General features: G+C 47.0%; 1 protein-coding gene across 6 annotated transcripts in view; it reads left to right on the top strand.

Annotated features, from left to right (window-relative positions):
- nisch (nischarin) overlaps window positions 1–12,710 on the top strand; it is a 40,405-nt gene that overhangs the window by 18,759 nt on the left and 8,936 nt on the right. For 2 of the 6 annotated variants that reach the window (XM_034164898.1, XM_034164913.1), the window contains exons 14-22: window positions 2,390–2,505; window positions 3,389–3,435; window positions 8,842–9,090; window positions 9,233–9,513; window positions 9,691–9,902; window positions 10,018–10,448; window positions 11,928–12,112; window positions 12,238–12,301; window positions 12,427–12,565. In XM_034164898.1, coding sequence (XP_034020789.1) covers window positions 2,390–2,505; window positions 3,389–3,435; window positions 8,842–9,090; window positions 9,233–9,513; window positions 9,691–9,902; window positions 10,018–10,448; window positions 11,928–12,112; window positions 12,238–12,301; window positions 12,427–12,565 — 1,724 coding nt within the window. Of the gene's footprint in view, window positions 1–2,389; window positions 2,506–3,388; window positions 3,436–8,841; window positions 9,091–9,232; window positions 9,514–9,690; window positions 9,903–10,017; window positions 10,449–11,927; window positions 12,113–12,237; window positions 12,302–12,426; window positions 12,566–12,710 lie in introns of those variants that run through there. The other 4 variants (XM_034164924.1, XM_034164932.1, XM_034164903.1 and 1 more) reach the window with 3 other exon arrangements.

The following is a 12,710-nucleotide window of genomic DNA, read 5'->3' on the forward strand; positions in this document are numbered from 1 at the left end:
GCGTGGTGCCAATGCAGCAGTAACAGCCAGCGTACTTGCAATATTTAAAAACGGATTTCACTCTCCTTTGTTTAGGATACACAAAAAGTCTGTTTCTGATGCACGGCACATCTCACTAGCCAATCGTATAGCATGTAAATTAATGAGCTTATCTTCTTTTTGTTGTTGTCCTGCTGCTCACAGAGACTGTGCAGGTGTGTAGCCAGAAGAGCAAGGGGTCAGAGTGCCCCAACTCAGAGAGTAAAATACATTTTTGCACATAATATTAATAAATGAATACATGTTTAACAACTAAAACATTGTTCAGTCAGTATCACTAAGTCTGTTAGTTTTACTAATATAATTATGCACTAAGTGTAATTGGTGAGCCATTAACAAAAAAAAATCTTTTTACTTAAGTATAAATAATTAATAATTAAATAAATAAAACAGAGTAACCATCTTTCCAGTGTGACCCAAGGATCCTCCACAGACAAGGTTGGGTAGGATTACTTTGAAATGTAATCAGATTACAAGTAATCCAAATGTATGTACATACTTACAGTAGTGTTCAGAATAAGAGTAGTGCTATGTGACTAAAAAGATTAATCCAGGTTTTGAGTATATTTCTTATTGTTACATGGGAAACAAGATACCAGTAGATTCAGTAGATTCTCACAAATCCAACAAGACCAAGCATTCATGATATGCACACTCTTAAGGCTATGAAATTGTGCTATTAGTAAAAAAGTAGAAAAGGGGGTGTTCACAATAATAGTAGCATCTGCTGCTGACGCCACAAACTCAAAACTATTATGTTCAAACTGCTTTTTTTTTTTTAGCAATCCTGTGAATCACTAAAGTAGTATTTAGTTGTATAACCACAGTTTTTCATGATTTCTTCACATCTGCGAGGCATTAATTTTGTTGGTTTGGAACCATGATTTTGCTGGTTTACTAGTGTGCTTGGGGTCATTGTCTTGTTGAAACACCCATTTCAAGGGCATGTCCTCTTCAGCATAAGGCAACATGACCTCTTCAAGTATTTTGACATATCCAAACTGATCCATGATACCTGTTATGCGATATATAGGCCCAACACCATAGTAGGAGAAACATGCCCATATCATGATGCTTGCACCACCATGCTTCACTGTCTTCACTGTGAACTGTGGCTTGAATTCAGAGTTTGGGGGTCGTCTCACAAACTGTCTGCGGCCCTTGGACCCAAAAAGAACAATTTTACTCTCATCAGTCCACAAAATATTCCTCCATTTCTCTTTAGACCAGTTGATGTGTTCTTTGGCAAATTGTAACCTCTTCTGCACATGTCTTTTATTTAACAGAAGGACTTTGCGGGGGATTCTTGCAAATAAATTAGCTTCACACAGGTGTCTTCTAACTGTCAGGTAACTCCAGACTGTCTTTGATCATCCTGGAGCTGATCAGTGGGTGAGCCTTTACCATTCTGGTTATTCTTCTATCCATTTTGTTGGTTGTTTTACGTTTTCTTCCACGCGTCTGTTTTCTTTTTTTTTTTTTTTTTTGTCCATTTTAAAGCATTGGAGATCATTGTAGATGAACAGCCTATAAGTTTTTGCACCTGCGTATAAGTTTTCCCCTCTCCAGTCAACTTTTTCATCAAACTACGCTGTTCTTCTGAACAATGTCTTGAACGTCCCATTTTCCTCAGGCTTTCAAAGAGAAAAGCATGTTCAACAGGTGCTAGCTTCATCCTTAAATAGGGGACACCTGATTCACACCTGTTTGTTCCACAAAATTGACGAACTCACTGACTGAATGCCACACTACTGTTATTGTGAACACCCCCTTTTCTACTTTTTTTTTTACTAATAGCCCAATTTCATAGCCTTAAGAGTGTGCATATCATGAATGCTTGGTCTTGTTGGATTTGTGAGAATCTACTGAATCTACTGGTACCTTGTTTCCCATGTAACAATAAGAAATATACTCAAAACCTGGATTAATCTTTTTAGTCACATAGCACTATTATTATTCTGAACACTACTGTACATGTAATCCACGTGTATTCTTTCAAAGTAATCCTACCCAACCTTGTCCACAGAGACCTGGTGCCAGAGACATCCAGTCCTTACCTTAGGTCACAGGTTCAAGTCCAAGTCTGACAACTAGACAGTAAGACAGGAAGCACCCGGACTGTAAAGACTTCATCATCCTGCAAAGATATCAACGTCACCAGACACCTCTGACTTTTGACCTCTTAAGCTCTTCACAGGCGTCTCTGGAATGTGTCCTTAATTTCATTTCATGAGTCATCAAAGTAATTTGATATGAAATCATTTGTTAACTTTAAGTATTCTAAGCTGTTGTTTTGTAGGGCGTACGTTCTGGATTGCATCATCACCGTGTGCCTGGTTTTGTCTTTCAGAAATGATCAGAGAAGAAGTCGTCGTCCCAACCAGTTTCCTCCCCCCTTTGGATGCCGCACCGCCCCCAGCAAACTTGAATATCACCGCACGCAACCTGTCTGCTGACCCCACCCAGGTCAGACACCCCCCCCCCCCCCCCCACACACACACAGGAGCAGACTCTACCAACATATTTGCCCCAACTGCCACCACCACTGACCGTTAACAACGGTTAACTGAGGATAGAGTCACCACTGGAGGGCGTATTTGCTTTGTTGGTTATGAATATTCTCCCAGAGCGTCTTAATAATAATAACTAATAACGAGCAACATCCCAGGTTCCTGTTAGACACTGTGGCAGAAACACCCTGTTTATGGATCTCTTCACTCATAGTGGGTTTTTATATCTGTTGTTATTGTTGGTCCTGTTGGACTCCTGTCTTTTCATCAGTTCACACAGTGACTGTGTGACTTATCACAGTAAAAGCAATAAAAAAAATCTTGTTGTGATTTTTGGGTCCATTCTTGTCTTCTGGTCTGTGGCTCAGATTGAATTATTTACATAACTTTAGGATGATTAAACTGCTGACTCAAGGTCATGACTCCTCCAACAGTTTGGAGTCATCACGTACAGAACACGGTGGACAGACTGTGTGCGAGTCGAGAATAATGTGTTCTTTTTCAGACAGATCTGACCACGTGTCGGGGCCACCTTGAGTCAGAGAGAATTAAATTAATTCTCTCACTGTCTGAAAGATCAGGAAATATTTTAAAAAAGACAATTACAGCTTTCGATTTACTTTTGTCAAAAACACAAAGAATTTGTCAAAAATCAGTAAAGTAGTTTTTATTTCAGCTTTCTACAGTTTAGGTGCATCACTTTAAACTGGATTGATTTTGGCTTCACTGAGCTCTCTGAAACATTCTGTGTGGGAATGACAGCAGATGAGATCAAAGTGTGACTTTAATCATCAAAGAGAAGTATTTCAGATTTATCTTATCTGGATGTTTCTCTGCAGGTTCAACCTCTTGCACGTTCACACTGTGGAGCCGCCGCCACCCCCTGGTCAGTATCAGCTGAAGGACATGCAGTTTGATCTGTTTTCCACATTCTGCTCTTCCTCCCAGTACAACAGAACAACTGTGACTTTGATCCAAGAGAGAAAAACACCCACACTGCGTCGTTGTGGCCCACACAAGGACGCAGGTCAGGGTCAGTATGGGTCATAGGGTCACTGTGTGGGTCACAGGGTCATGGTGCAGGGTCACTGTGTGGGTCACAGGGTCATGGTGCAGGGTCAAGATTCAAGATTCAATTTATTATTATACCCTTGGGTAAAATTAGTTTACAGTGAGTGAGTCATCTCATTTGGTACACACAGCAAAACACAGAACAAGACAAAGCGACAACAGTACTAAAAAGCTAAAAGAACCATAAGGACGGCCCCAAAGTACAATAAAAGCAAGATGAGTTAAAGCATCAATAGATAAAAAGTCTCAAAACATATCATACCAAGCCAAAAGGATAAAGACTAACTAAATAAATAAAAATATGCTGTTTATAAAAACAAGCTGAAAGAGACTATACAAAAAATAAATACATAAGTTATATTTAAGTTCCTGTTACTTGTTTACAGCACTGATGGCTGCTGGTACAAAACTGTTTTTGTACCGTTTCGTTTTACAAGCTGGTCCCCTGAACCTCCAACCTGAAGGAAGCAGCTGAAACTCACCATGAAGAGGGTGGGAGTCGTCTCTCAGAATTGAACCAGCGATCCTCTGTACCTGTTTAGTGTACAGGGTTTCTGGCTGAAGCTGAGACTCTCCAATCAGCTTACTCGACCATTTCACAATTTGGTTTAAACAATTTTTGTTTTTGAAGGACACGCTTCCAACCCATGAAACAAGACAGAAGAATAAAACTGATTCTATAAAAGCACGATAAAACAAGGTCAGCATGGTTCTGTCAGTGTTAAAAGTGGACAGTTTCCTCAGACAATAGAGGCACCGGCGTCCCTTTTTGTACACAGCGTCACAGTTTGTCATCAATGACAGTTCCAAGATATTTCTATGTGCTGACACACTCCACTGTCTGACCTTTTAAAACTGTTGCCTCTTGACTGGGAGAACTGTTTTTACGAAAGTCAATAATCATGTCTTTTGTTTTAGAGATGTTCATGTCAAGAAAAGATTTACTGCACCAGTCAAGAAAATCAGTGACAACTGGGCCGTGACCCCTGTCATTGTCTTTCAGCAGGCTGACAATAACTGTGTCATCTGCATACTTTAAAATCGTTCTATCCTCTCTGCTGCTACAGCACACGTTTGTATAGAGGATGAACAAAAGTGGAGAGAGCACACATCCCTGTGGGGCACCAGTGGAGGATATAACCTGATCCGAAACAGTTCCGTTCACTTTCATTCTCTGTGTCCTGCCAGTTAAAAAATTCCAAATCCAGCCCACAAGATTGTTACTTACTTTAAAATGATCTAAAAGCCTCAAGGCGAACACGTGGGGCTGGATTGTGTTAAAAGCAGATGAAAAGTCAATAAATAAAAGTCTTGCATGTGTTCCTTTCCCCTCCAGATGTTTAAAAAGCAAATTTAATAAAGTGAATGTAGCATCTTCTGCTCCTCTGTTGTGCCTATAAGCAAATTGCATGGGATCAAGGTCATGTTCCGTTGTCTTCAAGATTTCAGAGCTTACAAGTTTCTCAAAACATTTCATGACAATCGATGTTAGTGCAACTGGTCTGAAATCATTGAGGGTCTTGGGAGAACTGATTTTTGGCACAGGGATAATAACAGCATCCTTCCAGACTCTTGGTACATGCTGCATCTTTAAAGACTGATTACAAATGTACTGAAAAATAGAGCTCAGCTCTTTCCCACGATTTCTGCAAACGGCCACAAATATTATCAGAACCACAGCTTTTGCTTGGTTTGAGGGAACAGAAGGATTTTTCAACATCCTTCTGGGAAATAAAGTGCTGATTGTCACACACTTTATGACTCACTTCCTGTATTTCCTGACTAAAATCAAAAAACATCAAAACGTGTATAAAAACAGTTAAGAGCATTTGCAAATTCAAAATTAGACTGGAAGCCATCAAAAGAGATGGTCCTGCTGGCTTTAGAGTGTTGGAGGCCTGCAATGGCTTTCATGCTTGATGAAGCAGATCCAAGATTATTCATCACCATCTTGTTCTCCAGCTTCATTTTATAGTCCTGTTTTGCTTTTAAAATACCAATTTTCACCTCCTTAGTGGCTGTGTGCCGCTCAGAGGCTGATCCATGTTTAAAAGCAAGTCTCTTGTATACAAGCCTTAACTGACCTTGTGACCCACGGCTTATTATTGGGAAATATTTTCACACACGCCGACAGGGAATGATCATATCCCTGCAAAAAGTGGCATACGAAGAAACTACGTCAGCAAGTTGATCAAGGTTGTCACTGCAAGCTTCTTTGAACATCTCCCAATCAGTGCAGTCGTTGCAGTCCTGCAGGCAGAGCACAGCCTCCTCTGTCCCGTCCTTATTGTCTCACATATGGACCTTTTCCCTTTGTAACACAGTTCTATATGTAGGAAGGAGATGGACACAGTTGTGATCCCCCGAACCCAGGGGGGGCATTGGGAGAGATTTATATGCCTCCTTGATGGATCCATAACAAAGATCAGTAGTTTTATCCCGCCTGGTTGGACAGGTTACATATTGATAAAAGTCAGGTAGTGTCTTTTAAGGGAGACATGGTTGAGATCACCCAGTAAAAAGATTGGTGCATCAGGTGAGACAGACTGCAGTTTCTGCACCACGTCATGGAGACACTGCAGGCTGAAGAGGCGTTTGCTTTTGGGTGTAAGTAAACTGTTGTAATAAACAGTTGTGGGTACTCATGGGGCAGGTAGAAAGGACGCAATGATACACACAAGTTCAACATCTGGGGTACAAATGCGCTCTCTTACAGTCACAGATTTAGGATGACAGTACCGTTGATTTACATAGAGGCAGACTCCGCCTCCCTGTGATTTACCTGTCACCTCTGCGTCTCTATCCAAAAGGAATGGCGCACCAAAGCCGTCAATAAGCAAATCTGCATCCCGATCATGTTCAGTGAACCATGATTCTGTAAACGTCAGAATCCCGCAGTCTTTAAAATCCTTCACAAAACAGACGTTTCCTTGAAGTTCATCCATTTTATTGCGGAGGGACTGGGCGTTCCCCAGGATCATCGAAGGCAGCGGGACCCGGTTGAGTCTCAGCTTCCTCATGCGTAACCGCACACCACCTCTTTCCCCTCTTCCTTCGGCTTCTCTCCCACCGTTTTTCTCCACCAGTTTATTTAAATATGTGATCAGGAATCAGTGCCGCGATATCTGACACGCCAGCCGGCATCATATATTTAAGTCGAAGCAGCTCATTTCTGCTGTACTGCAGCCTGTCTCCGCTGACAGTCCAGCTGTCATTCAGAGCGAGCAGGAAAAACAAAAACTAGAGCCACACCGTGGGGCACAGAAGGTTCATTTTACAGCCTCACGGTGCAGGGTCACTGTGTGGGTCACAGGGCCACTGTGTGGGTCACAGCCTCACGGTGCAGGGTCACTGTGTGGGTCACAGGGTCACTGTGTGGGTCACGGCGTCACGGTGCAGGGCCACTGTGTGGGTCACAGGGCCACTGTGTGGGTCACGGGGCCACTGTGTGGGTCACAGCGTCACGGTGCAGGTCACTGTGTGGGTCACGGGGCCACTGTGTGGGTCACAGCTTCACAGTGCAGGGCCACTGTATGGGTCACGGGCCACTGTGTGGGTCACAGCATCACGGTGCAGGTCACTGTGTGGGTCACAGCGTCACGGTGCAGGGTCACTGTGTGGGTCACAGCTTCACGGTGCAGGGTCACTGTGTGGGTCACGGGGTCACTGTGGGTCACAGCTTCACGGTGCAGGGTCACTGTGGGTCACAGCTTCACGGTGCAGGGCCACTGTGTGGGTCACGGGGTCACTGTGTGGGTCACAGCGTCACGGTGCAGGGTCACTGTGTGGGTCACAGCGTCACGGTGCAGGGCAACTGTGTGGGTCACAGGGCCACTGTGTGGGTCACAGCGTCACGGTGCAGGGTCACTGTGTGGGTCACAGGGCCACTGTGTGGGTCACAGGGTCACTGTGTGGGTCACGGTGTCACGGTGCAGGGTCACTGTGTGGGTCACAGGGCCACTGTGTGGGTCACAGGGTCACCGTGCAGGGTCAATGTGTGGGTCACAGCTTCACAGTGCAGGGCCACTGTGTGGGTCACGGTGCAGGGTCACGGGGACACTGTGGGTCACAGCGTCATGGTGCAGGGTCACTGTGTGGGTCACAGCTTCACGGTGCAGGGCCACTGTGTGGGTCATGGGGTCACTGTGTGGGTCACAGCGTCACGGTGCAGGGTCACTGTGTGGGTCACAGCGTCACGGTGCAGGGTCACTGTGTGGGTCACAGTGTCACGGTGCAGGGTCACTGAGTGGGTCACGGCGTCACGGTGCAGGGTCACTGTGTGGGTCACGGCGTCACGGTGCAGGGTCACTGTGTGGGTCACGGCGTCACGGTACAGGGTCACTGTGTGGGTCACGGCGTCACGGTACAGGGTCACTGTGTGGGTCACAGCGTCACGGTGCAGGGCCACTGTGTGGGTCACGGCGTCACGGTGCAGGGTCATTGTGTGGGTCACAGGGTCACGGTGCAGGGTCACTGTGTGGGTCACAGGGTCACGGTGTAGGGTCACTGTGTGGGTCACAGGGTCACGGTGCAGGGTCACTGTGTGGGTCACAGGGTCACGGTGCAGGGTCACAGGGTCACGGTGCAGGGTCACAGGGTCACTGTGTGGGTCACAGGGCCACTGTGTGGGTCACAGCATCACAGTGTAGGGTCACTGTGTGGGTCACAGGGTCACGGTGCAGGGTCACTGTGTGGGTCACAGGGTCACGGTGCAGGGTCACAGGGTCACGGTGCAGGGTCACAGGGTCACTGTGTGGGTCACAGGGTCACGGTGCAGGGTCACTGTGTGGGTCACAGGGTCACGGGGTTTTTTTGTGGAGTAGTTTAGCTGCTGTGATAAAACAGTGATTCTAGTGAGTCTTTTAACTCCAGACTAAAGTCACCTCTCTGCTCTTTGGTTCATAGTTTTGTCTCACTGAACTGGCTCTCTACCCTCGGAGCCCTGGTCTAAGGGTTTTTCCTGGCAGTTCTCTGTTACTGAGTCACATCCCCGGCGCTGAACTCTGCGTTGTTAGGAGACGAATACGTGATATGATCAATATGATCTGACTGACAGGTGGACGTGGATTAAAGCACTCAGTGAAAATGTCTCCAGATGGAGTTTTGAGTCCAAATACATTTAGTTCCCTGAGTCCAAACTTTCCCTCAGCCTTGTGTCGTCTTTGTTCTTTCAGTAACATTTAAGATAAAATCCTGAAAAATGATGCAACCTTCGTTTCAGCTGCTCCTCTTGCTCCACCTCAGCTGAAAGCATCTGCTCTGCCTGCAGCGCCCCCTGCAGACTTCTTGTGCCTTCTCATCTACTCTCCTTCTCCACCTCCAACAAAGACTTCATTTCGCAGCTCTCCCAGCGCCTCCGCTCTGCCGCCAAGGAGCAGAAAGAAAAGGAGGAGAAGGATGTGGAAGAAGGAGAGGAGAGGAGCAGCGAGTCCACAGAGGTTCAGTCGTACACGGAGGTCAGCAGTCCCAGGTAATTAATCCCATTCTTATTCCCAGATCTTCCTGCTGGTTGCTCCGAACCCTGTGGAGAAGGTTCCTGCCACAGAAACCAAAGTCCTCTCTGGCTTCTGGAATTCCCAAATCAAAGCCCAGGATCTTGTCTTTGTTTTCAGTCCAGGGTCCGGGGACGGCTACTTTGAAATGGGCCTGGATGACCCCGTGGACGAGTTGATCTGCTCCGCCTCCTCCTCCTCCACTTTGCTCACTGCACCTCCTGCAGAGGAGTCCAACCCCCAGCGGGAGGAGGAGGTGCAGGTGAGCAGGGTCCTGTGGTGCTGCTGTGTCCAGGTGGATGACACTGTGCTGCAGAAGCAGGCGTGTCTGGTTCTGACCGACCGGCTGCTGGGCCTGCTGTACACATCAGGTGATCTCAGCCCGACCAATCAGGAAGCAGGTCAGCATTATTCTTCATCACCTTCTGAACATTTTAAAAGCTTTGATTTTGTCTTTAGAGAAATTGGTTTTGTTTTTTTGTGGGGGGGGCGGGGGGTTCCCATCTGACTTTACTAAAAATGTGACAAAGCGTTGACCTCTGACCTTTGCCTCACACTGCTTGTCCTCCTCTGACCAGGCCAGACTCTGTCTGTGGAGGAGGTGCTGTCCAGCCTGGAGCTGGACCTCTTGCTGCCTTACTCTCGCCTCCTGTTCTCCTCCTCAGCCCACTTGTTGGACTCTTGTCTCAGCTTCGGTCTTCGGTCTGGTTCCTCACAGTGGTTCGTGTTTGCAGAAGCTGAGCAGGTCCGTCAGATCAGGATGGACCTGACTGAGCTGATTCAGCTGCAGGTGAGTCAGCGGGACTTGAGAGTCCAGGAACACTCCAGACACTTACAATGTGAAGAAAGCTGACGTTTTAAAAGTTGGACTTCAGATGCTGACTGACACCAGAACTGTTTTTCAGGCTGCAGATGTTGGAGAAGTGCCGCCAGCTTCAGATCTGTTCCTCCTCCCCTCCCTGCTCGAGACGTGGGATCTGGAGGAGAGTCAGGGAGGCTTCACCGCGCACCTCCTAGACACATCCTCGGCCCCGGACTCTTCCCCCGAGCTGCCAGACCTCTTAAATCAGATGGGCCATCTGGAGGAGGGAGCAGATGGCCTCGTCCTCCCCTTGCTCCTCTTCTTCACGTGCCAGCACCTCGGTGTGCTGAAAGTGGACTTCACAGAGCTGGCAAAAGCAGAGCGGTGCGGTGCAGATCCTCCTCACCCGTCTTCCTGGTGCACGCTGGTCCGTGTCCCGCTGGGCTCGGTGGTTCTTCACCCCAGAGAAAGAGTTCCTGGTGATGTGGGTGGAACCAGCCGTAGGTTCTGCCTGGACCTGGGACACGACGTCAGGTACTGATGGATGGACTCAGTGTCCCCACCCCCAAACTGAGAACGGTTTGATGGTTTCTCTCTGGAGTGTTGTTCAAAGTTCTGCTTTCGTTTATAGTCATGAAACATTTTTAGGTTTTTTTTTTTTTTGAATGGGATATTTTTGGGAGCTGCATTGTTGTGTCCCACAAATGTCAGACTGCCCTCTTGTGGAGAAACTGTGTAAGTACGGAACAGATTCTGGAAAGCTGTCTGACCTGATTCACAGAAGAATTTGTAACAGATCCAGATTCTGTTACAGTAACATTTGCATTCATACGGGGATCCTCTAGTCGGGTCGGGGAGCGTGCCCTGGTGCTGCGCCTCAAAACAGAACCGCCACAGGCTCTGGATGGCAATCACCCCGGGTAGATAACCAGTCCATCCCCACCGCTCTGAAGTAACCATCTATCAGCCAGTTCAAATGTGGGCATGTCCTTGGTCTTCTGTGGTCGCGGGCGTCCTCCACACTGAGGCACGTGCATGTTGGATCATGTCCAGAGAAACTTACTACATGGACATAATGTCCAGCTGACGTCCCCTCGTTTGATACAAATTCACTCCAACTCATCTACAATGATGGTATTCACCCCGACACCAAATTCAAGGAGTGTTGGACCTCGGCTGATGATCTGGTTCAGATTGATGGGTGTATTTTAGGATTAGATAAATCCTCACAGAACCTGTCCCCAGTGCTTAATTTGTAAAGTGGGAGGTCCTGGAGCGCAGAGGATGGGTGGCTCCGGTGCAGAAAAACAATAAGGGCGGGGGGGGGGGCTTGCAAACAATGCTGTGCGCCACACTTAAAATAAACTGCACACCCACACAAACACGCACGCACACCTTCACAAATGACACTAACATCCTGCCTTTTCCTCAAAAATTACTACATTTATGTTTGCTGTCTGTCTCTGTACTTTTCTGTCACTTTTGCGCTCTTTTTCATACTTTTCCCTCGTTTCAAAAGTCACCGAACGCACTTTACCGTAATATATGCAACATATAGCATACTGTTGGAAAGCACGGGTTCTTGGCTTGCTGTCAGTGTTGAAATTTTTCAGAGTGAGGGCTTACATGAGAACTTACGGTAATGAGAATCAGCGGTGCACTAGTGTGAAACTTCCTTGTTTTTCCTCTGCGTTATGACATCACAGGCTTACGTTTACCGTAATATACCATATATCATTGGAAAGCCCTTGGTGTTAGCTTAACAATGCACTTTGATACATATGGAAAATATGGCGTGGGCTCCATCGCCGTAGATAAAGGGATAAATAGCTGGCGGAGCCAACGTCCGAGGTTCCGGAGTGCGCTCCAGCTTGCTACCCCTCAAATTAAGCCCTGCCTGTCCCACAGTGCTGGAGTCTAAATGACTCTTCGCAGTGCATTTATTGAACCTTTGTGTTACTGGTCTTTATCTGATTTTTGTTATTTTTGCTGTCCTGGTCCTCTTGTCTCCAGGCAGAGCCACACTGTGGAGTTGCTGTGGGGGGGACGGCGCCTGCTGCTGCTCTTCCCTCTGTCCCAGGACAGGAACTCATTTTTGGGGGAGCTGGATCAGCGCAGAGCCTCTCTGGAGGGTCTGAAGATGGTGGCCTTTCCACAATGCTGCACGGCCTGTCCACAGCGAGGACACCACATGGGAGGTGAAGACCGGACAACATGACTCACGGGTCCTCATGCGGTCTGTCAGGAGATAGATCTCAGAAGCTGGTGGAGGTTTTCCTCCACACTGTGCTGGTTTGACTGGTTCCTGTTCCTGTGTTTCCAGGTCATCACGGGCCTCCAGGTCAGTGCTGCTGGACCTGCACTCAGACTCCACAGGGCCTCAGCAGGTAGAGCTTTGTTTAATGTTGTGAATGCTGTCATGGTCCTCTTTGATAAATGGTTCTGTTTGAGTCTGTATTTTCTGAAGAATGAGATGTTCTTAAATGTGTTTACCCCCCCTGCGCTCTTTCAGCTGGGACTCCTCCCACCTTCAGGTGGAGGAGAATTGTCCGTCTCCCCACCTTGTCCCGTGTCTGTCCCCGGGACTAAAGCTCTTGGCTGGACTCAGAAAACAGCAGCTGCTGACCTTCTTCAGCAGATACATATCAATGGTAGGACATAAACCCGTGAAGCTGCTGCCGCCACCTCGTGTGGGTGGGAGGAGCTTATATCTCTTCATGGTCATATCATTGTCTTTATTCTTTCTGTAGTCTGAAATAAAATCTGCTCCTCTGTGCTGAATGTTTCTCACTCTTC

This window comes from Thalassophryne amazonica, chromosome 3 (genome assembly GCF_902500255.1).
Source record: "Thalassophryne amazonica chromosome 3, fThaAma1.1, whole genome shotgun sequence".
NCBI lineage: Eukaryota > Metazoa > Chordata > Actinopteri > Batrachoidiformes > Batrachoididae > Thalassophryne > Thalassophryne amazonica.